At 41.5% G+C, this 21726-nt stretch overlaps 1 protein-coding gene across 1 annotated transcript in view; it reads right to left on the bottom strand.

Moving 5' to 3' along the window:
* The window catches only part of clmn (calmin), a 71427-nt gene that overhangs the window by 1942 nt on the left and 47759 nt on the right, over window positions 1-21726 (bottom strand). The window contains exons 10-12 of the mRNA XM_034135282.1: window positions 6949-7118; window positions 5542-5632; window positions 5391-5452 (exon numbers count right to left, since the gene is read on the bottom strand). Coding sequence (XP_033991173.1) covers window positions 5391-5452; window positions 5542-5632; window positions 6949-7118 — 323 coding nt within the window. The remainder of the gene's footprint in view (window positions 1-5390; window positions 5453-5541; window positions 5633-6948; window positions 7119-21726) is intronic.

Below are 21726 nucleotides of genomic sequence, written 5' to 3'. Positions count from 1 at the left end.
TGCCATAAAACAGAACGGACAGCCCCCCCTTGTGCCCGGGTCAAAATGAGCTCTGTATTTGTTAGTGGCTATTGCACCGTGTATAACTCTCCATTGGATGTCAGCCATCCGTTTCTCAACCGGAGATTTATACAGGATCCGCCAGCTGCCCTGAGGGGAAAAGCCCAAACCAAACACATCCATCCACTTCGACTCTCTGACGCCTGCGAGCGAGCTGAGGTTTAACACCTTTACGCAGCTAAGGTATAGCTTCTTTCCATTGCAGGAGCTGAACGTTCCAGGTGTTAGAGTCCCCAGTGATAGCAGGAGACCATCCTCCTCTCTCCATTCCCCCACCGCAGGACCCACACTCAAGGCAGGAAAGACATACTCATGTCCCTTTCCCCACTGGTCAGCCAGATCTGCATCCAGAGCAAAAGTCCGGTGGGATGGCGACAGCGACTGCCACACCTCATCTACCAAGTTCTCCAGAACTCGGGTTGATCGAATGCCCGTCACCTCAGCCAGTGTTTCTGTGGAGACCCCCGTCAAATGGCCAAGTTTTACCACTCCCGCTTCAATGAATGCATTTTTTAGGGTGGCTGAAGAGAAAAGGGTTCCAGAAAGAAAACCAGTGTCAAACAGTGGCTCCTCAAACCGCCACATCCCAGGCCGGGGGTCGGGTGGTCTGGTCAAACTCAGAATCTTACAGGCATTGATGACTGAGCAGTAAAAAGGTGTAAGTCCAGTTATCTTGTACGCAGGGGCCTTCAGCAGAAACAGGTGTTTATCCAAACCAAAGCCCCCTGCCCTCCAGAGCAACAGCCGGGCCATAGCCAGCCAGCAGGGAGAGGCACCATACAGCAGCCGCTGAGCTGCCTGCAGTCTAAACGCAGCAGTCCTTGCAGTAATGTCCACGAGGCCCTGCCCCCCCTCCGCCACAGGCAGGTACAGGACCGATGCTGGCACCCAGTGATGACCCGACCAGAAGAAATCCACGAGGAGCCGCTGCAGTTGTTTCATGAGGCCCGGCGGTGGGGTTAACACCTGGAGTCTGTGCCACAGAGACGAGGCAACCAGATTATTGGCTACAAGAACTCTTCCCCTGTAGGACAGCTGGGGTAGCAGCCATTTCCATTTAGCTAATTTAGCTTGCACCTTTCCCAGCAAACCCTCCCAGTTCTGTGCCACCATGTCCTCAGACCCCAACCAAACTCCCAGGACCTTTAAACCCTTGTTTCCCCAGCTGAGGTTACCAGGAAGACTGGGCCTATTTCCTACACTCCACTGACCTACCAAAACTGCCTCACTCTTCTCCCAGTTCACTTTGGCTGAAGCAGCCTTCCTATACAAAGCTAAACTGTCCTGTAGCTCCTGGATATCTTGCTGACCCTGGACAAAAACACTGACATCATCCGCATAAGCTGATACAACCACCGGGGGGGGCTGAGCTGACTCTGGCAGACACAGGCCCCTCAGCCGGTTTCTAAGTCTGCACAAAAGGGGCTCGATAGCAATACTGTATAATAGGCCTGAGATAGGACAGCCCTGCCTGATCCCCCTTTTAACTGGTACTGGTCTGCTCAGCCCTCCCCCACCTTCACAACACAACATGCATCACTGTACAAACACTTCACCCAGGACAAGAAATGCTCCCCAACACCAAAAGCCTGCAATGTGGCAGCCAGAAAAGTGTGATCCACACGATCAAACGCCTTCTCCTGGTCAATAGAAATAATGCCAACATTTATATTATACAGTTTGCAAACGTCCAAAGTGTCTCTCATTAAAAACAAATTGTCCACGATTGATCTGCCAGGGATGCAATACGTCTGATCACTACCAATAAGAAGTTCGATAAAACACCTCAGTCTGTTAGCTAAAACCTTTGACAGTATCTTATAGTCCGTACATAAGAGAGCCACAGGTCTCCAATTCTTCAGCAGGGTTAAATCTCCTTTCTTAGGCAACAGTGAAATCACTGCACGCCTACAGGAAGCTGGAAGAAGCCCTTTCCCAAAGGACTCCATCAATACGTCCAACAAGTCATGTCCTAGAATACTCCAGAAATGTTTAAAAAAGTCTGCAGGTAAACCGTCTATGCCCGGAGCCTTGCCGGAGGCCATCTGTGTCACCGCAGAGGTCAGTTCCTCCAGCGTAATGTCAGAGCCCAGGGTGTCACTTTCGGCTGGACTCAGTTGTGGAAGACCCTGAAGAAGTTCATTAGCAGCTTCTACGTCACAACCTTCGGCTTTGAACAGGTCCGTGTAGAAGGACACTGCATGCCTCCTCATCTCAGCAGGTTCAGAGGTTACCTGTCCATCGGGGAGACGCAGACATACCATCTGCTTCCTTTGGCCCACAGACCTCTCCAGGTTGAAGAAAAAGGTGGTTGGTGCATCAATGTCTCTCATGGAAGTAAAACGGGCCCTGATCAGAGCTCCCTTGGCTTTCTCCTGAAGAAAACAGTTAAGCTGTTGTTGTTTTAAGAGGGACTGTTCTATATTTCGAGCAGACACACTCTCTACCTCTCTGATCTCCCTCTCTAACTGCTCTATAGCTCTCCTAATGTTGGCAGTGGAGTAGGCTGTGTACTGTTGGCAGAACACTCTAATCTGAGCCTTTCCTACCTCCCACCACTGACTCAGGGAGGGAAAAGACTCTTTCTTTGATTTCCAGTTGATCCAAAACTATTTAAAATTCTCACAGAAAATCAGATCTTGTAAAATGTGAACATTAAACTGCCAGAACGATCGAGGTTTCTCTGTGTTGGATAAAACCAAATCTAAAGCAACTAGCTGATCATCTGTAAAACCAACAGGTTGGATGTGACAGTTCACTGCACGAGTAATAAAAGAAGCAGACATGTAAAATCTGTCTAGCCTGGCTGCACTGACGCCCCCATCTAGCATTCTCATCCAGGTGTATTGTTTAACAGAGGGATGCTTCATCCTCCACACATCCACTAAGTCAGCCTCTCTTATCACCTGTGACAGTAAAAGGGACGACTGAGGATGCGGCTCCCGTCCTATTCTGTCTAAAGTGACATTAGTGCAAACGTTCCAGTCCCCCCCCCCAGTATAACACACTCCCCCTGTACACTAGTGTCTAGCTTGTCTTTTAATAACTGAAACACAGATACACGTGCAGGGCCCTGATTGGGTGCATAAACATTAATAAAAGTGAAAAAGAACTCTAACAGTTCCACTTTCACCATCAAGGCTCTACCTGCCACTATCTCTGTGCTGGATAGAATCTTAACATTTAGAGAGGCTACTCCAGCACTAAGGTTTGAGCCATGACTGAGTACATACTGACCCCCCCACCACATCCCCCAGTCCGTCTCATTCAGGCTATCACTGTGCGTTTCCTGCAGAAATATCCCATCTCATTTTTTCTGATTAAAGACCTCTAACACTAAAGCTCTTTTCTGTGCACTTCTACCCCCGTTCATGTTTAAAGAAGCAACCCTTAAAGCCTGCATTAGAGGAAGGAGACAGAGAGAGAGAACAGACAGGTACACACAGCAGAGAGGAGACACCCAGTGTTGCATGATCATGTTGAAATGATTTAGACCATTTCAGTTTCTTCCCTCTTTTGCTTTCTTTCGTACCTTTTTTCATAGCAGTTACATGCTTCCTGAGACGATAGCGTTTCTTTTCATCCAGCAGGTCTAACCCTACAACTTTCTGAAGAGTGCTCACTGTATGAAGAAACTTGTTAGTGTCAGGGGAAAAGTCTCTCACTTCCACTGACTTGCCAAAAGACTCATCTAAAAAGACATTAATATCCTCCAAAGAATATATCTCTGCGTTCTGAGAGAGACTATCTGCAACTGAAGCACAGTCAGAATCCCCCTCACCGTCTGTGTCCATCTCTGTCACCTCATTACTGTCTGCAGCCTGTTGAAGCTCTTTTTGCCGCCCAGAGCCAGACGGCAGCTCCTGCTGTGTGCCAACAGCCTCCACCTGTCCCACAGCCCCGGTCCTCACCTGTCCTGCTACAGATGTAGCACTCCAGATAGGACTCCACCCAGCAGATTCCAACCAAAAACCCAGCGGATCCCAGTGGCTGGGGGATTAAAGCCCTCCCACTATTTCCTAAGAGGGTGTTGCCAAATTTCCCCATTTATTCAATTACAGGAGTTAACCATGAGATGGCGCTTCATTCACAAATACACAAAGACAACTGGGTGTTGTAGACCTTAGTCTGTTTGCAATGTTTGCAGCTCTGCAGTTGTGTTGCTGAATACTGTAGCATTTAATCACTTATTTGTTATGGTTTTCACAGGCTACTATGATGAAAAAACATCAATATTTTAGATCAAATAAAGCATATCTTATTATCTTAATTGTAATTCAATAATATATAGTCTTTATATATTAAATAATTATAATAATAATGTAAATGTTTACACTTCTTTATTTTTTATGCTCATACTTTTACCTTTACAATAGTTTGCTTTATGCAGTATATTTTTTGTAATATTGTTGTGGTACAGTTGTGGTACAGTACAGTAGATCGAAGTAAATCAACTTATACATTAAGATAATATAAGATAAGATGGACCTTTATTAATAAATGAATACAATTCAAATTAAATGATCATATCATATATTATATATAATGTATTGTATTATTAAGTAATATCATACATTAACCCCATTAATACACCGTTATTAGACACGTTTACGCACCGTATGCGTTTTCAAAAAAGTCTTCCGTTCACACCATAGACGTTCACACGCATTCGATTTATTTAACGTGTCTGTTCACACGAGACCGCTCGACCCGCTGGAAACGCTGTAGTACATATGCCAGGCCTGTAAGTGGCGCTGCTGCCGCCACAAAATACACCAAAAGCAGCGAAGAAGACCCCGGAGCAATGTTGCCATGGCTACCCTTCTGTTTATGCCCCGCGGTGGATTTAGCAACATGTAGTTCATGTAATTCTCCATGTCCACTTGTTGCTGATGGTTGTGGTAGAGGAGCTGTAGATTTTGCACTAACATCTGTAGCATGGTCAGTAGCAGTAGATGTTGTACTAACATCTGTAGCATGGTCAGTAGCAGTAGCACTAGCAGTAGCTACTGACAGTAGCTACTGGCCATGCTACAGCAGTGAGCAGCAGAGGTGGGGAGAGGCGGGGCTATGGCTTCATCTATCGGGAAATGATCGTATAGAGGCGATTACACGGAGCCGTTTCACCCCCCAGAGAGTTCCGTTTGCAGATCTATCCACCTTGGGACCCGTTATCGTTAGCGGGGTCCGTTTCTATCGTTTTGTTACGGCCTCGTGTAAATGAAAGGGCTATACGCAAGAGAAACTATGCGGATACAACCCGTTTGGTTCCTGTGTAAATGGGGTCTAAGTAGTAATAATAACTAAAGCATGGAGGACAAAGTTCTTACCACAAACTAGAGTCCCTGTTGTCCACTGCTCCGGGCGCTGCAGTCCTGGCTGTCTCTTTGTCCTGAGTGGGGAAAGATTAAAAGTCTCTTAGTACACAGAATCATAAAGAACAATAATACGTCCATATAGAAGGAAATGGAGGGAACCCACCTTGGCCTCAGTGAAGCGAGGCCCCTTTCTGTGACGGAGGACTGGAGGGATCTGGCTTTCATCCTGTCTGATGGAGCTCCTACTGTCACTCCTGAGAAGACAACATCCATTTAGGTTTCAACAAGAAAGAGGCCCAGGAAATACAATCAGAGCAGACATTATTAACAGATATGTGGAACTTTCCCAAATAAAAAAAACCAAGACTAAAAAAGCTACTTGTTCGTTGTCCAAAAACCTCAGCGACAAGCACACTTGAAGTTCATATGGCTAACATGTTAGCGAGCTATTGTCTGTTGACACACCAAACAGACATAGTGCAACATTAGCATTCATTTGGTGTGTGTGTCTGGCCCCTGATGAATACTAGTCCAATATTCAGTCACCTTTTAGCTCTGTTTTGGTCTCCACCACGTGCCGAGGGAAGTCTCTGTCTCTGTGTCTGTGTGATGTTTGCTGTATGCAGTGTTAAACTATGTTAAGCACACATGTTAGATTCCATTTAATAATCCTTTGATATTCCCAGACACCAGGGTTCTTTGACATTTCTTAATTTAACCAGATCTTCATACAAAGATCAAAGTAGCTCTTGAATTATAATTGTCACCAAGTTTAAAAGTCAAGATGTTTAATAATGTCTTATCTAATTTTACTTGGAATACTGACTGCCTGTTTTAAAAGTTATTACAAAAAATATGTGGCAGAAACCAAAGTAAGGAGAAGTTAAATGAATGAATGTGCATGTTCAGTATGCATATAATGTATGTGTATCTACACATGATGTGTGTTGGCATAGGCCTGTATGTGTAAATATTTTTCACATTGCTTGTTCAAAAAGTTTTAATTTAAGCACATTTGAGCATTGTTACTGAAGCTGAAATCTAAGAAAAACGTATGTTTTATTATCTCATGAATCATATGAATGGTTATAAAACAAAAACAAATACTTTAGATAAGCTAAAATGTTGTTTTCGTATAATTAAAATGCCTGCGTCATCATGCATACATGATTATTTTCGGTGAGGATGAAAACTGGTGTAAATATAAGCAATTGCAGAATACATTGAACAGCTTTTGCTAAAAATATATGCTGCTGACCATAAATATTTATTAAAGTCTTAAGAATTGTAACTTGAATTCCACTGCTGAAGATAACAGAGCTCTCTTCCATTAATTAATTCCACCAGTATAATGTCTGTAACCATGATCCACTTCTTTATGTCTCTCAACCCTCATAAGGCCCTCCATCATTCCCCTCACCAGCCCACATAGATCACTTCAGTACATTTAAGGAAATATCTGAGTAAAGTGAGAGAGAGCAGGTCAGAGCAGTGCCCCCCCCCCCCGGGAGTGTGTGTTTCTCAGTGTTTCTCAGTGTTCCAGGGAGCAGACTAAGAATAGAAGGCCTACCTCACAGGCTCTGTGATTTCCCTGGCCGAGCCCGAGCTCTGCTGCTCAGCCTCACTGAGATCTCTGCCGCCTGCTGGAACATCAGCACCCCTCCGTCCTCCCATCGGCTCCCCGGGCAACGAACAGGCTTCCTGGGATTCAGATTCTTTCTCAGCCTCCTGGTTGGTCTCCTAATACGAGAGAGATACGGAGAGAGGAATCTTTCAGCTTACAGAAGGGGAAGACCTTTCAACAATTAGTCCACAACAATGTATTTAAACCCATTTCAGTGCTGATGACTTCTTATGTGGATATTCATGCTCCCCAGATTATGATCCCTAATACTTTAGGGCAGCGGTTTTCAAAGTGTGAGGCGCGCCTCCCTGGGGGGGGGGGCGCCAGAGAGCTTCAGGGGAGGCGCAGTGTGAGAAAAAAAGAACGAGAAAAAGATAAGTAAAGTGTCTTTCACACTTTTGGCTGTCTGTGGAGACCGAGTCCCCCACCTCGCCAAAAAGGCTGTAAAAGTGCTCATTCCCTTCACCTCCACCTACCTGTGTGAGTGGGGGTTTTCCGCATTGACTTTGATCAAAAGCAAGTACCGGTCAAGGCTGCAGCCAGAGGATGATCTGCGTTTATTCCTGTCTACCCCGCCAGAGTCCTGCACGGGTCTGATTTTCAAGACCCGCTCCCGTCCCGTACCCGCGACGTGCAATACCGAACCCGCCCCGCCACCCGCACATATTGCCAATTAGTTCCGCAAACCGACCCGACCCATCGGCACAAGATCCGCAAACCGACCCGAACCCGCATATCCTATGAGCAGTGAAAACATGCAATTATTAACACACGCAGTTGCGTATTTGGCTCAAAAAGCGTGGGATGTTGGTTATTTTCTCCATCTACAGATGTAGCAGCTTATTTCAGACTCCAGCTTACAGCTTCCTGCCTGCTACCTGCCTGCTACCTGCCTAAGACCTGACAAAGACCAGTATCTGGGAATGTTAAGCCCTCCCACTATTTTCCAAGAGGGCGTTGCCAGATTTTCAATTTCAGGAGATGGCGCTTCATTCACAAATACAGAAAGACAACTTTTCATGGACTTTCAGTTTTGTTTAGAAGAGCATTTCAACACATCAATATTTTAGATCAAATAAAGTATATCTAATCTTGTAATTCAATAATATATAGTCTTTATATATTAAATAATCATAATAATAATGTAAATGTTTACATTACACTTCTTTATTTGTCATGCGGTCTACCTACGCTGTAAAATGTATTATTTCTTCGATTTACACACGGCATCTATTGCACTTCTGTCCATCCTGGGAGAGGGATCCCTCCTCTGTTGCTCTCCCCGAGGTTTCTCCCATTTTTCCCTTTGAAATGTGGGTTTTTCTCTGGAAGTTTTTCCTTGTACGATGTGAGGGTCTAAGGACAGAGGGTGTCGTTTTCTCATACTGATATTCTGAACAAACTGTGCTGTTGTATTTGCTGTAAAGTGTCTTTGATTTCAGGAGGAAGAGGACATCTCCTCCTCTGCCCCTGTGCATTCTGGGAGAGGATGTGGCTGTTGTGGAGGACTACAAGTACCTGGGAGTGCACTTAGACAATGGGCTGAACTGGAGGATCAACACTGACGCTGTGTACAAGAAGGGGATGAGCAGACTCTATTTTCTGAGGAAGCTGAGATCCTTCAACGTATGCAGTAAGATGCTGGAGATCTTCTACCAGTCTGTTGTGGCTAGTGCACTCTTCTTTGCTGCGGTCTGCTGGGGGGGCAGCATCAGAGCCGGTGACACCAGCAGGATCAATAAACTGATCAGGAAAGCTGGGTCTGTCATCGGCATCAAGCTGTACCCCTTTGAAGCTGTGGTGGAGAGGAGGACACTGAACAGGCTGTTGTCCATCATGGATAACCCCACCCATCCTCTCCACCTGCAGCTGGACAGTCAGCGGAGCTCCTTCTCCAACAGACTGCTGCAGCTCCCCTGTCACAAGGACAGATACTGGAAAACATTCCTGCCCACTGCAATAACTCTGTACAACAAATCACCTCTGGCTGGAAGAGAACTCTCTGCTCCATAGTTTCTCTTGGAATAAAACCACCTTGTACATTTTACTCACACATAATCTGTTTCATATTTAATACTCCATAATTCCATATATTTTGAATATATATATATTTGTATATATATATATATATATATATATATATATATATATAATATCTGTATGTATATTTTCTATTTTGTATTTTGACATGTATATTTTATATTTTATTTTATATTTTATTTTATTTTTATTCTTGTATATTTTGTTTTATTGTAAAATGCCTTTTATGCTGCTGTAACAAAAACAATTTCCCAATTTGGGATCAATAAAGTACGATCTATCTATCTATCTATCTACTGTAGGTTATTTTTATTATATGTACAGCACTTTGGCAACAGAAGATGTTTTTCTTTAAATTGAAATTAAATGCATCAATCTGGTGCACTTTGAGGGCAAAATTAAGAGATTTATGGATACAGCTCTCAACACTCATATGAAACAGAACTGTTATAATAATGATGAGAAACTATGAAATAAGAAATGAATCAAATTAAAATGTAATTATCATATCATATATTATATAGTGTATTGTATTATTAAGTAATATCATACATTAACCCCATTATAGCAGATGCCACATTGAATGGATGAACACATTTATGCAAAAAAATCCTGAGTGAGGCTTTCATAAATTGCATTTAGCTGACGCTTTTATCCAAAGCGACTTACTATTTAATAAATGATAAATGATTATTCATAACAAATATGACTGATGTGTGATTATTATTCATGCTATATACTGATATAGGGCTAAGTAAGCAATCAATCCTGCAAATTAACCCTTAGTTGTTCAATATATTTATTCAGACAATGTGAGTAGAAATACAGAAATTCTGCTCCCACCTAAGGCCAACGTTGCAATATTACAACATTTCCCTAAAAACATTTTTAAAACTCTTTCATTTCTGCTCCAGAGGCTATACAACAACATCTGAAAGGTCAAAAAAACAAACAGGGCTAGACAGCCATTTGTAACATATGGGAGAATGGTGAAAAGAACCAACTGGACTGGGACCAATGGGAAAATGCCTCTTCCCCTCAATGTGAAGCGATCTAACTAAGTTCTATTCATATTCTTGACGGGAAGAGCAGTGTAAATGGGTGGCCTATATGCATTTGAAAAGCAATATAAATCACACAGTTAGTATACAATAGGCTTTAAAAGCACCATCGATAACCATTGCCCTTCTCCAATTCAAACCAAAAGAGAAAATGCAGATATTACCCTCATAAAAGAAAGGGTAGACATATCAGTACTCTTATGGCGCGTTTCCACTACATCGCGGAGCACGGTTTAAGAGGGCTGTGACGTCAGCGGCCCGTCTTTGGTTGCGTTTCCACTTGGCCTAGTACCGGCCGGCGGGTCCTAATTCACAGTTTTTCTGGCCTCATAAAATCGTGGGTCCAGGGCCAGAGACAACGAGGCTGAGTCGGGCTGAGTATGCTAAACTAGAGAGAGCATCGCTGGCAAGGGGGCTACAACTACAACAAGATGGACATATTTGACCGTGATTTAATTGTAATACACGTTTTCAAAATGATGCCGAAGTAACAACATACTGATACCGGTTAGTAAAAACCATGAATTAATGCTTTGACAAGTCTGCAGACAGACGGCAGGGGAAAAACCTTTTAAAATGCGTGTTTTCTAAATGGAGATTGGCTAAGCTAACGCAGTATATGCTCCGACCGTCCACACTCACAACAACGGCCTATACAGACATAAATAAAGCAGCGACTGTATTCACCATGACACAGGCAGTCTGTGGTTTGTACTTGTTTAACTTTTGTCTAGTTTCTGAACATATATGAGGAGCTGTGAGCTCTGAGTGCTAACAGCTAACGGCTGTGTTGTTTTTCTGGGGTTCTCATTGAAGATGACGTCACGGCTCCGCCTACACTGCGTTACTATAGTTACTGCCCCAGTTCCTAAACTGTAATGGAAATGCGCCATAAAGTGAGCCAGTCCTAACGAGGCCTAGCCATACCGAGCGGGGCCGAGCGAGGCCGTGTGGTGGAAACGCGCCATTAGTGCCAAGTAGCTAAGCTGGGAAAACCTCAGTAAACATGCAAATGCTTGCCTTTTTTACAAGATTGTCAACGGCCTTACCTCACCTCCTCTTAGACAGTTTATTAACATACGCACAACTGCAACTCGGGTAACAAGAGGTGCAGAGAGAGGAGATTGCATTATTCCACTCAGAAAAAGTTCTTTCAGTCAGTCTTCATTTTCTGTTAAAGCTGCTCAGCAATGGAACTCAATCCCATCTCCAATCAGAGACCAGTCCACATTCACTTTATTTAAATCAAAACTCAAAATATGGTTAGTGAGGAATCAGCTCTGCCAACACTGACCCAATCTTCTGCTCCTTACAACCCACTGCCTGTGTTTTAACATGTTTTAACATGTTCTTTTGTTTTGTTTTATTTGTTTTGTTTTAATGTTCTGTATTTTAAATTGTTTTATTTAAGTATCCCAGTAATGTATGTTGCATGTTTTAAATGTATTGTATTTACTTGTTTAAAATGAAATGTGTTTTAGATTGACTTTTAAAATCTGTCCAGGGACTACAGATGAAAAATAGCCTCTTGGCTAACTCTGGCACATTTACAGAAATGTTCATTAATGTGCACTGTCCCTGTTAAATAAATGAATAAATAAATAAAAACACCATTGCCACCGAAAAGTTTAACCACAAGAATCAAGACTATATGAGCTACCACTAAACAACTCACAGTCTGAAAATTACCATTAATAAAAACCCTGAACGTTTACTTTTCATTTTAAACATCGTTTTAAGGTGTAAACGTGTCATTTAGGAACTGCGACAGCATAAATATGTGAACACAAACCTACAGACTGCTGGAGAAGAGATATCACAGGGGGGGGTTGGGACACACACATTCCGATGGCCAATTAGTTTTAAACAAAGAGTATACTCAACATAGGCCTACGGTATCGGGGGGTGGGGGCTGGTGAACGGTATGGTCAATGTTTGTAAACACTGTGACATTTTGACTTTATTTGATCATTTCAGTTAAAAACTAACGTTCATATTTATCTTTTTGAGAAGAGCAATATGAATATGTTAGTGGCTGATGTTAGAAGTATTCGTTGTTCTCGCGCCCAGGAGAGAAGCTTAGAATGAAGAGACTAATGGAGTCTCCGGAAAGGTTCAAATTGGTTGAGTTTAATTAAATGGCACGGTGATACAACAAGCAGAGGGTAAGAGGAGAGACAGAGCAGCTGTTGCCTCGACGGGGTGAAGGGGTCAAGTCTCGTGGTGAAGAAAAAGAAGTGTGTTTAGAGCTCCGTCACCTCTCTCTATATCTCAGTGGTGACTCCTCCTCATCAATGGCGGGCGGTGACGTAAGGAGGGAACTTCCCTCCTCTTTCTCATTGTCTTAGTTTCTCTGATTAGGTCATCTCTCTGAGAGTGAACCTTAAATGTATGTGTGATCAACAGACACGTTTAGGGGGTGAGGTTTTGCATACTGTGTCTGTGTATATCTCACTGTCTTGTAGGGTGAGATGGTTTTGCATACAGTGCCAGAGGGGGTATCAGCTGGCCTCCCAGAATGTTGTTGAAATGCAAATCTTCTTTGATGTCCTCCCATAAAGAGAGCCTGTTTCACTCAGAACAGTACACCCTCCTTTGGAGGGGACGTCATACTTGCAAATATAAAGATCCTTATTGCTTTCAATACGAACATTGTGTTGCTGTACGTTTGTCACCTAACTGATTATTCTCTCTAGACCCCAGCTGATTTTAAAGCTGCTACGACAAAGCTTACTGTGAGTTTAAACTAAATTACGTCATTGAATATTGATTTTAATTTCTAACACTGACCCAGCCCCATGATCTGTCACAGTAGTGCGGGAAAGAGAAGTGCACTGTTTTGCCTGGCTGGACCTGTAATTTACAGGAAAGGAGTGCGCGCTACTAAGACGAGAGAGAGAGCTGTGGCTGATGGGCCATTAGGTGTGTAAACACACAGCATTCAGACTGTTTAAAAAACGGTAACAACGGACTATTTTTCTTAGCGGATGCATGTCAATTTAAATCAATACATACAACTATTTTTTAAATCAATAAAAACATTTTCTAAATCCATAAAAGCATTTCAATTAATATTGGGAGTCACGTCGTTACTTTGTTGAGAATGTGGCCATGTAATAAGCGCTACGCGTCGGGATCCTGATCTGCCTGACAAGGTTCCATTAAAATATAAATATTTTTAGTGAATTACTGAGTTTAGGCACGTTAATAACGTTAATGAAGTTGAATACAGAATATTCATATTTGTCAGTGATTTCATGTCAATTCGGCGAACATAAACATAAATGATCGTGGTGAAGATGATGATTAAATTAGGATTAAAAATCGAGAGCCGGCTGCATTTCCTCTCGTTCGTTTTTTTCGACTAAACAACATTATTTTGTTAAATAACAACATGGTGATGTTTTGTAAATGATTACATGTCTCTTATTTAGCACAGACTATGATCCTATCCGTGACATATGGATCTTAACAAAGATCCGCTATACAGTAGTACCAGACATACTGTACATCCAGCTTACTGTATCGAAGTTGATTTCACATGAGCTCCAGTGTGGAACCCCACTGCACCCCCTGGTGGATCAATGATCCATTGCAGCTGGCTTCACAATAATTACATTTATTTATCACGGGGGTGGTCTCAAGTCAGACTGGGGGCAGGCTCTTCATCACTGGCCTTTCACGGGCCGTTCACGGGCCGACCACGACCCTCGCGTTTCAAACTGTCCTAAATTAGCTGCTACATCTGTAGGAGGACACCAAAAGCCTCCCAGACGTTGGATTTCGCTCTTGAGGAAGAGTTATTTACAATGCTGTATTCTCCGCTAGAGAGCTTCACCTCAGCCATTTCGAATGTGGCGCGCTCAGCAGCAGATTGATGCGGTGCAGAGGTTAGGATTATGCGCGGTCCCGACGTTCAGTGTGTTGCCGGGAGCATATAAGGATTTATCCACGATGTTGAAAATGTTAAAAATGTTAAAAACATAAAGATAAAAAGGTTTAAAAAAGTTATTGTTTAATGTTTTAAGGAGGTGACGCTACTCAAATCAAATCGGTGCAGTCAGTGAGTCAGCACGTCAGCACGATAGATTCAAACACACACACAGAGACGAGACAAGAAGAGAGAAACAGTCGGAGTAATTTCAAATGGCGTGCTCATTGCATTATAGCAACAACAACAATAATAATAAAAATAGCAATAATAATTGGGAGGGGGGGCGCGGCTGTTCTCATGTTCTCTGAGGGGAGGCTCACCTTCCCACACTTTGAAAACTCTTTAGGGGACCATTTCTCTAGCACCATCTTCAGGTGTTGAGGTTCATGAAATTATTTTATTCCGCATATTGCATCTTTTCACTCTGTAGTGTACATGATAAACCCTTTCCATTTTGGCCACTATGTATGGAGGACGGAACATGACTTAAAGTGGACCTATCATGCAATATTTAAATGATATATTGTAGGGCCATACCTATATAAGGTATATTTATACGTTTCTGTTTTCAAAATACCAAACAGATCATGCATTTTAGCCATGCCTCATTTCGCTCTATTTGCTGTTCTCCAGCCCTGTTTTTGCAGGGGGCTGATTCTGTGAGCTGCAGCTGACCACGCCCCCCTGCAGGAGAGGGGAGCCGCTCTGATCAAGTCAGAAGAGGGGGAGAAAAAGAGATCTCCGTCCTCCGTGTTTTATTATATTATTATAGGCCTATAGAGTCGTTATTCATTTGTTTTAAAGCTCAATAAATAACAAAGAAGACCTTTGACCGGCACTTTTCTAATTTTGTCCGGAAGATTTAAACTTTAACGGACATCTTGACCGGCGAAAGAAAACCTAACTGAAACTCTGCTGCACGGTCCCCTCGTTCGAAGAGGCGGAGAGGTGGGTGTTTGTCATCTGCTGGTGGACTAACCGGAGAGAATTACAGTGCTTGCCTCGACGGGAGGGATTGCATTGAATTAAAGCAGCAGGAGGAGCAAACGCTTGCCTCGGGGAGGGAGAAAAAAAGCCACAGCGGAGAATAAACAGAAGGGTAACCATGGTAACCATGCGCGGGAAGTCTTCTTCGCTGCTTTTGTGGCAGACTACAGCGCCACATACAGGCCTGGCATATGTACTACAGCGTCTCCAGCGCTTTCGAGCGGCAATGGCCGGCCGTGGCCCAACCCCACATTCCCCTGATAGGTGGAGAGTTGGCCCAATAGCCGTAGCGCCACCGTCCTGACGTCAGGACAGTGTTCAAATCTGGATCAATTTTTATCAGATCCGTTGCAGCCCCTTTTTTAGAGATTTGGGTATGGAGGAAAATAGAGAGGGTTGTGTTTTCTGACACTTGGTGAGTTCCCTGGAACACCGGGGACACATATTCATGTATAAAAGACGTACAAAAGTGCATTTTGCATGATAGGTCTCCTTTAAGTATAAATATATAAATAAATGTGTAAATAAATGTATGAAGACATACAGGAATAAATAAATAAATACGTAAATAAATAAATAAATACGTAAATAAATAAATAAATACAGGAATAAATAAATGTTAAAATAAATACACAAATAAATAAATAAAATAATAAATAAATAAATAAATGCATAAATAAATATGGAAATAAATACACCAATGTATAAATAAATAAATAAAAGTCGAAAATAAAACAGAACACACGTTATTATATATCTTTCATATATTTCTACATTTACGCGACATACATTTATTTATTTATGTGTCCGTATGCTAATGAGGTGGGCGGTCCTAACCTCAGTCTGAAGCAGGATTCGCCAATTGTTGGAGCCAGGCAGAAGCAAGAGATTCGTGGCAAGTCACTCTGTTCATTCTGTGTACAGTGTACACCCACGGTAACTCGCTAATAATGGCTTCTTTAATAATTGGTCTTTCGCACACCCGTTCGCGATGTCCCCAGCGGTGTGCCCCCAACGAAGATGTGCTTCAATAACGTTTGGGGGCAACATGTAAGATGGACGCCCAAGGGTCCCCTCCTCTGTTTCCGAGAGGATTTCAAGTTGGCGGGCAACCTCTTGAAGACTCTCAAACACAGCTGGGTTAACATCCACATCCATGTCGAGCTGAGCCAAGTCCTCTATACATTGTTCCACACGAAACTGGACATAGAGAGGACATAGTCTTTTGGTTCTCCGTTCTCTAAATGGTCCGCTAATGATCTCCAATGGCTCTTAAACCAATACCCATAAATAATCCTTACAACTGTGGATAAACCATGGATGTATAAAGATAAGGGCTAAACAGTAAAGCTCCTGCATTCGAATCAGCGCGGTTAGCCAGGCGTTAGTATAGCCCTCTGCCAGAAATGATCACACACTCCTGTAACCAATCCTGCTTCAGACTGAGGTTAGGACCGCCCACCTCATTGGCATACGGACACATAAATAAATAAATAAATGTATGTCGAGTAAATGTAGAAATATATGAAAGATATATAATAACGTGTGTTCTGTTTTATTTATTTATACATTGGTGTATTTATTTCCATATTTATTTATGCATTTATTTATTTATTTATTCTTTTATTTATTTATTTGTGTATTTATTTCAACATTTATTTATTTCTGTATTTATTTCGTCATTTATTTATTTATTCCTGTATTTATTTATTTATTTACGTATTTATTTATTTATTCCTGTATTTCTTCATACATTTATTTACACATTTATTTATTTATTTATACTTAAGTCATGTTCCGTCCTCCATAACTATGAGCCTCTAGTAGGGCCACCTTCAGTTGAAAATGTCCAATCGATGCGGGGAACACAACTTGAACTCGTTGATGTGTTTTCTGTGTTGGTGCCTGGTGGAGTATTCTTCATTTAAATATCGGACTTATCTTATGGCTCTGGGGTTAAAACAGACCGTCCCTGAATGCAGTTTCTTCGGTAAGTGAAATTCAAGCACTTTATTTCTTACTGGTCTTTTTATTCAGCTAAGCTACATCTGTGCTAGCGATGCTATCCGTAGCATACAAGTTAAAACATATTAGAGAAGTGTAAAACATTAAGAAGGATTATACTGTAGAACAAACGGCTTCTGTGTGAGGTTGGTAAAATAAGGTAATCCTCGTACATTAGTTAGTTTGTTAGTTAGGTAACTGTATGCATTGATATTGTTGATTTAAAATAGCTATAGTGTTGAAAACCAGCGTACTGTATATGAGATTAACCTCACTATAAGATCTGTGTATCTTAAAAATATGAATCTCACATTTCCAGATGGTTCCAGAAATAACGTTAACGTAGATATTACAATATGGTTTGTTGAGCTGGAGTTGATTATTGAAGCTTACTGGTTAACGTTCATCATATTAAACGAACGAACGAACCCAAACCTTGTTGTTTTTATTAATATTATTGCCAATACTTACTAAGCATTTTATTATTAGAGAATTATTATTATTATACTGGAGAAACCAACTTATTGTGGCAGCAGAACGTGAACATGTAACTTAATGCCTGCATTTAAGGACGATAGCGTAGTCAATGCTTTAGGGACAAGGAAATTATTTGTTTAAAGGGCCCATGTCATGCTTTTCCGGTTATTACCCGTCCCCTTGTGTGTTATGAAGCTTTTTCTGCATGTAAACGGTCTGCAGAGTCAAAATCCCTCAAAGTACACCCTGTAGCGAGTACAACTCTAACACAGTCTATGCTGCCCCAAAACGCCTCGTTGGAGATTTCTCATTTTCCATTGTTTACTTCCTGGGTACTGTGACGTGTGAATACCCAGAGGCCACACCCTCTGCCAGCATTTCACGAAACAATCTTAATCTAGCTGGCAAGCTAACAAACCTAAAACAACTAAGTTTCTCTAATATTTTGTGATTTGCATTTGATTTCGTCCAGCCAGATCAGGAAACTCCTGGCGTATCCGACGGACAACACATGAAGGGATGACCACTCTGATGCCTCGTCCTAAAAAGCCCCAGCACCAGCTTACAAAGCTGCGATAGGCAAGATGCCGAAAACGCCTATAAGGGGAGGAATGGATGATATACAGTGTATATATGTATATTTACACATGTTCATTTTGTACATTTCTAAAAATAAAGTTGGATGGAAATACTTAGTAGCCTTTCTTCCCTGAATTATTTGCTCCTATAACATATCATTGTTGATGTCCCGCTCAGAGCCGAAAAAAACACTGTGTTAGACATGGGCGGAGCCTCTCTGGTGGTTGACTAATCAGAACAGAGTGGCCAAGCTGACCAACCGGAGCTCCAACAAGCCGTTTAGGACAGAGAGTGAATACACATACTTTACAGAGATGCCGTATGAGAAAACCAATGTGAGTTTGGAAAATTGCACAGTATAAATCGATTTTAGTATACCTCAACAATGGAATTATGATCAGTAGAAATGGCCATGACATGGGCCCTTTAAATATTAGATATGACGTTATGTGTGCTTCTGTGACAATTAAGCTTATTCATTGCATTACATTTGTTAAAGATGTTTGTCTTTTACCCTTACGTGTGTGTTACAAATGAATGTGAATATGGCATAGGACATATTTAATTTGACTGTCTCATGAACAACTATTCCAAAGTAACAGTAAAATAAAAAGGACCCCAACTATACAATAATACACAATCCAACTGATAAGATACAGTAAGGGCTGTGATATCCAGCACTTTTTTTTAAGGATAATCAAAAAGATTAGGACATGACGTTTGCATGTAAAAAAAAAGTCTGTGACCAACACATGTTACTTTACTATCTGTTTGTTTAAAGTTTCCAGGTGATGCAGACAGACCAGAGGATGCTGACCACGAGAGACAGACCTATTCCTATCATCAGTGAACTTCAGCATGGACTCAAAGGTACAAAGACCCCTTTCATACTTTACAAAGAATCGAGAAACGTTCTGGTTTAAATAGATAAAGTAACAACTATAATACACTGATATACATGCCATTAAACATGACTAAATACTGACATCAGGGAAGTTGACTGTTCCTTCCTTGCAAACAGTTACATTTAGATTTGACCAAGCAACATGCAACATCATTTTGTTGTCAGCTTTCACATGTCAATGTATTTAAGCAGGAATCCTGAAGTCAAATGTAATACCTTTTAAGACCTTTTTTAAGACCCTTTCCATACATTGTAAGACCTCATCGCCACTTTGAGTTTTAACCGGTTACATTGGCGACACACTTTACCTCACATTTATTATATACAGTATTGATTGTCCTTCCTCCTTATCTTCCAACCATTTGGACGCAAACTTGCATTTCCCCGTAACGATGTTGTTTAACAACCAGCGTAAACGGACCTTCGCGCGCCATCAAGCAGTGAGCGTGCGATGTCCTGTTCAGATGACGTCAAATCCAACGGGATGCCATAAATAAACTACACAGAATCACACTACACACATACGCAATGATTACATTCAGGCACACTGTAGAATACAACCTCTTTGGACGATTTATATACTTATTAAAAACAAGCTACAACATTTAATACCTTGGAAAATGCCGTTTAATACTTTTTAATAGCCTTCATTTTCGCTAAATTGATTTATCAACTTTTAATACTTTTTAAGACCCCGCGGACACCCCGTTAAGGCAATTATTATTTTACTTTGTGAAAATTACTACCATTTGTCTCTACATATTGTCTGTAAAAACATGGTAAAAGTGGTTCTTGCAGTGAGACAACCGGACAGCATGACACTACAGTTGCACTAAGTTCTGATAACAGTTGAATATTATTTTAATAATAACATATATTTTAATGTTGATTAACTGCAGACTGTTCATTCATAATCTGATTATCTTTGTAGTACAAAGTGATGAATTTAAAAAACACATTCAAATAATTTTGTATTTATTTCTACAGCCTTCTAACGCACCTCTTTCATAAATAACACACTTACTCTGCAATAATGTCATATGTTTTATGTTTCTTGTCATTTCTGTTAGGAAAGGACATACCTGAAGGACACAATTGCCTCACCGTTTTCTCCGAGGGGCAAAGAAGAAAATGAAAAGCTGATATGAGATTAAAGACCAATACAAGACATTCACTAAGAAAATACACTTTTATTGTGAACACAAAGATCTGCATACTGAATAGTGTGTATTCAAACAGGACCATCATTTGTTTGTGACAGCTGTGCCCAGTCTGGGCTCACAGATGTAGTTTGGTGGTTTCTTCATCAGGCCTGCTCCTCCTCCCAGAGAAAGGCCGCTCCACCTCAGTCCTCTCCAGCCAAACCCACAGGACATCCGTCACGCTGAGGTTTCTCCCAAAGTCTCTGCAGCTCTCTGGACACCACGCTGTCTCAATTGATCCACACTGTGAATATGAGAGGGGAACATGTGTGTAATAAATGCTTTAGACAATAAGAAATATGAAGTTAACTGTAAGGAGTGGCTCAGTTTAAAAAAAATAAACAATACTATTACTGTATTTCAATATCTCACGTCTGAAAGTTTAATTTAAAAGAAGAAGAGGCACCTACATTGAAGATTGTTATTTCAATACATTTAGTTGATTTTGTCTTTTTAATTGTTTAAAGTAGATAGAACTGGTACTTAAGAGTTTTAATACAGTCTGGTTGTGGAGGAGGCACACAGGTAAGAGCACTAACTAGCTACCATCACATGTAACTAAGCTTGACTTGAATTTATTAAAAGTATAATTAAGTAACAGCAAAAAATCAATAACTAAAATCATGCACATATTTCAATCTTTGCTGGATCCACTGTTGAATTTATCACAAAATATATATTTTAGAAACCTGAAGGCATTTTAAGATTTGTATGCAAAGTATTATCCCAAAACTCAATACCTTAGAATATGATTGAAAGTTTTGCTGAATAGTTTCATGTTAACTTACCTTAAGCAACGTAAAATGTGCAGACCGGGAGCAACAGACGTAGGTTAGCCGGCTAGCATCACAGAGCAGCACTGCTGAGCATGTTAGCTTAGCTTGGTAGCCTCAGCTAGCTCTGGAACTTCCAGCTCGGTGGCAGCAGGTCCCGCCTCCGCCTCTTTGCCCTTATTTGGAGCAGGCGGGAGTTAGACTCTGACGTCACTGTCGAGCCGTTAGTGGCCGACACCGTCTACTTTAGGCTTCTTGGCAATTCTGCAGAATCCTATGGGTGACGTCACGGACACTACGTCCATTTATATATACAGTCTATGGTCCAAACGTATTTTGTCAGAGATCTTTCTTTCTGCAAAATTTAGAAACCCAATGACACAATCCTATTGCTTTTTGTCGAGGGAGCCCTTGTGATGCTAGCTTCTAGTTTAGCCACCACAAATACGTGATCACTGCACCACTCTAGAGATTGACATGATCACATTCATGCTGCCCAGATGATGAACTCCTGTGCTTCTGATGGCCCCTTAATATTTCCTCTTGCATCATTGTAAGAACTAAGTAGTAGACCTACTGCGAATAAAGCTACAACAATAGCAAATGCATAGTACTAACATTGCATTACTAACAACCATTTAGGCCTCAGTACTGTAAACATCTGACTTTCCGATCCTCTAAACCCAGACAACCCCCATGGTCATGATTTTTGAGGCATGAAAGTAGGAGGGATTTCAACTTCTCTCTCTTCACACTGTTGTTG

The sequence above is a fragment of the Trematomus bernacchii genome, unplaced genomic scaffold (genome assembly GCF_902827165.1).
Source record: "Trematomus bernacchii unplaced genomic scaffold, fTreBer1.1, whole genome shotgun sequence".
Classification (NCBI taxonomy): domain Eukaryota; kingdom Metazoa; phylum Chordata; class Actinopteri; order Perciformes; family Nototheniidae; genus Trematomus; species Trematomus bernacchii.
Note: the sequence above shows the minus strand (reverse complement) of the source record. Positions and strands in the feature narration are given on the sequence as shown.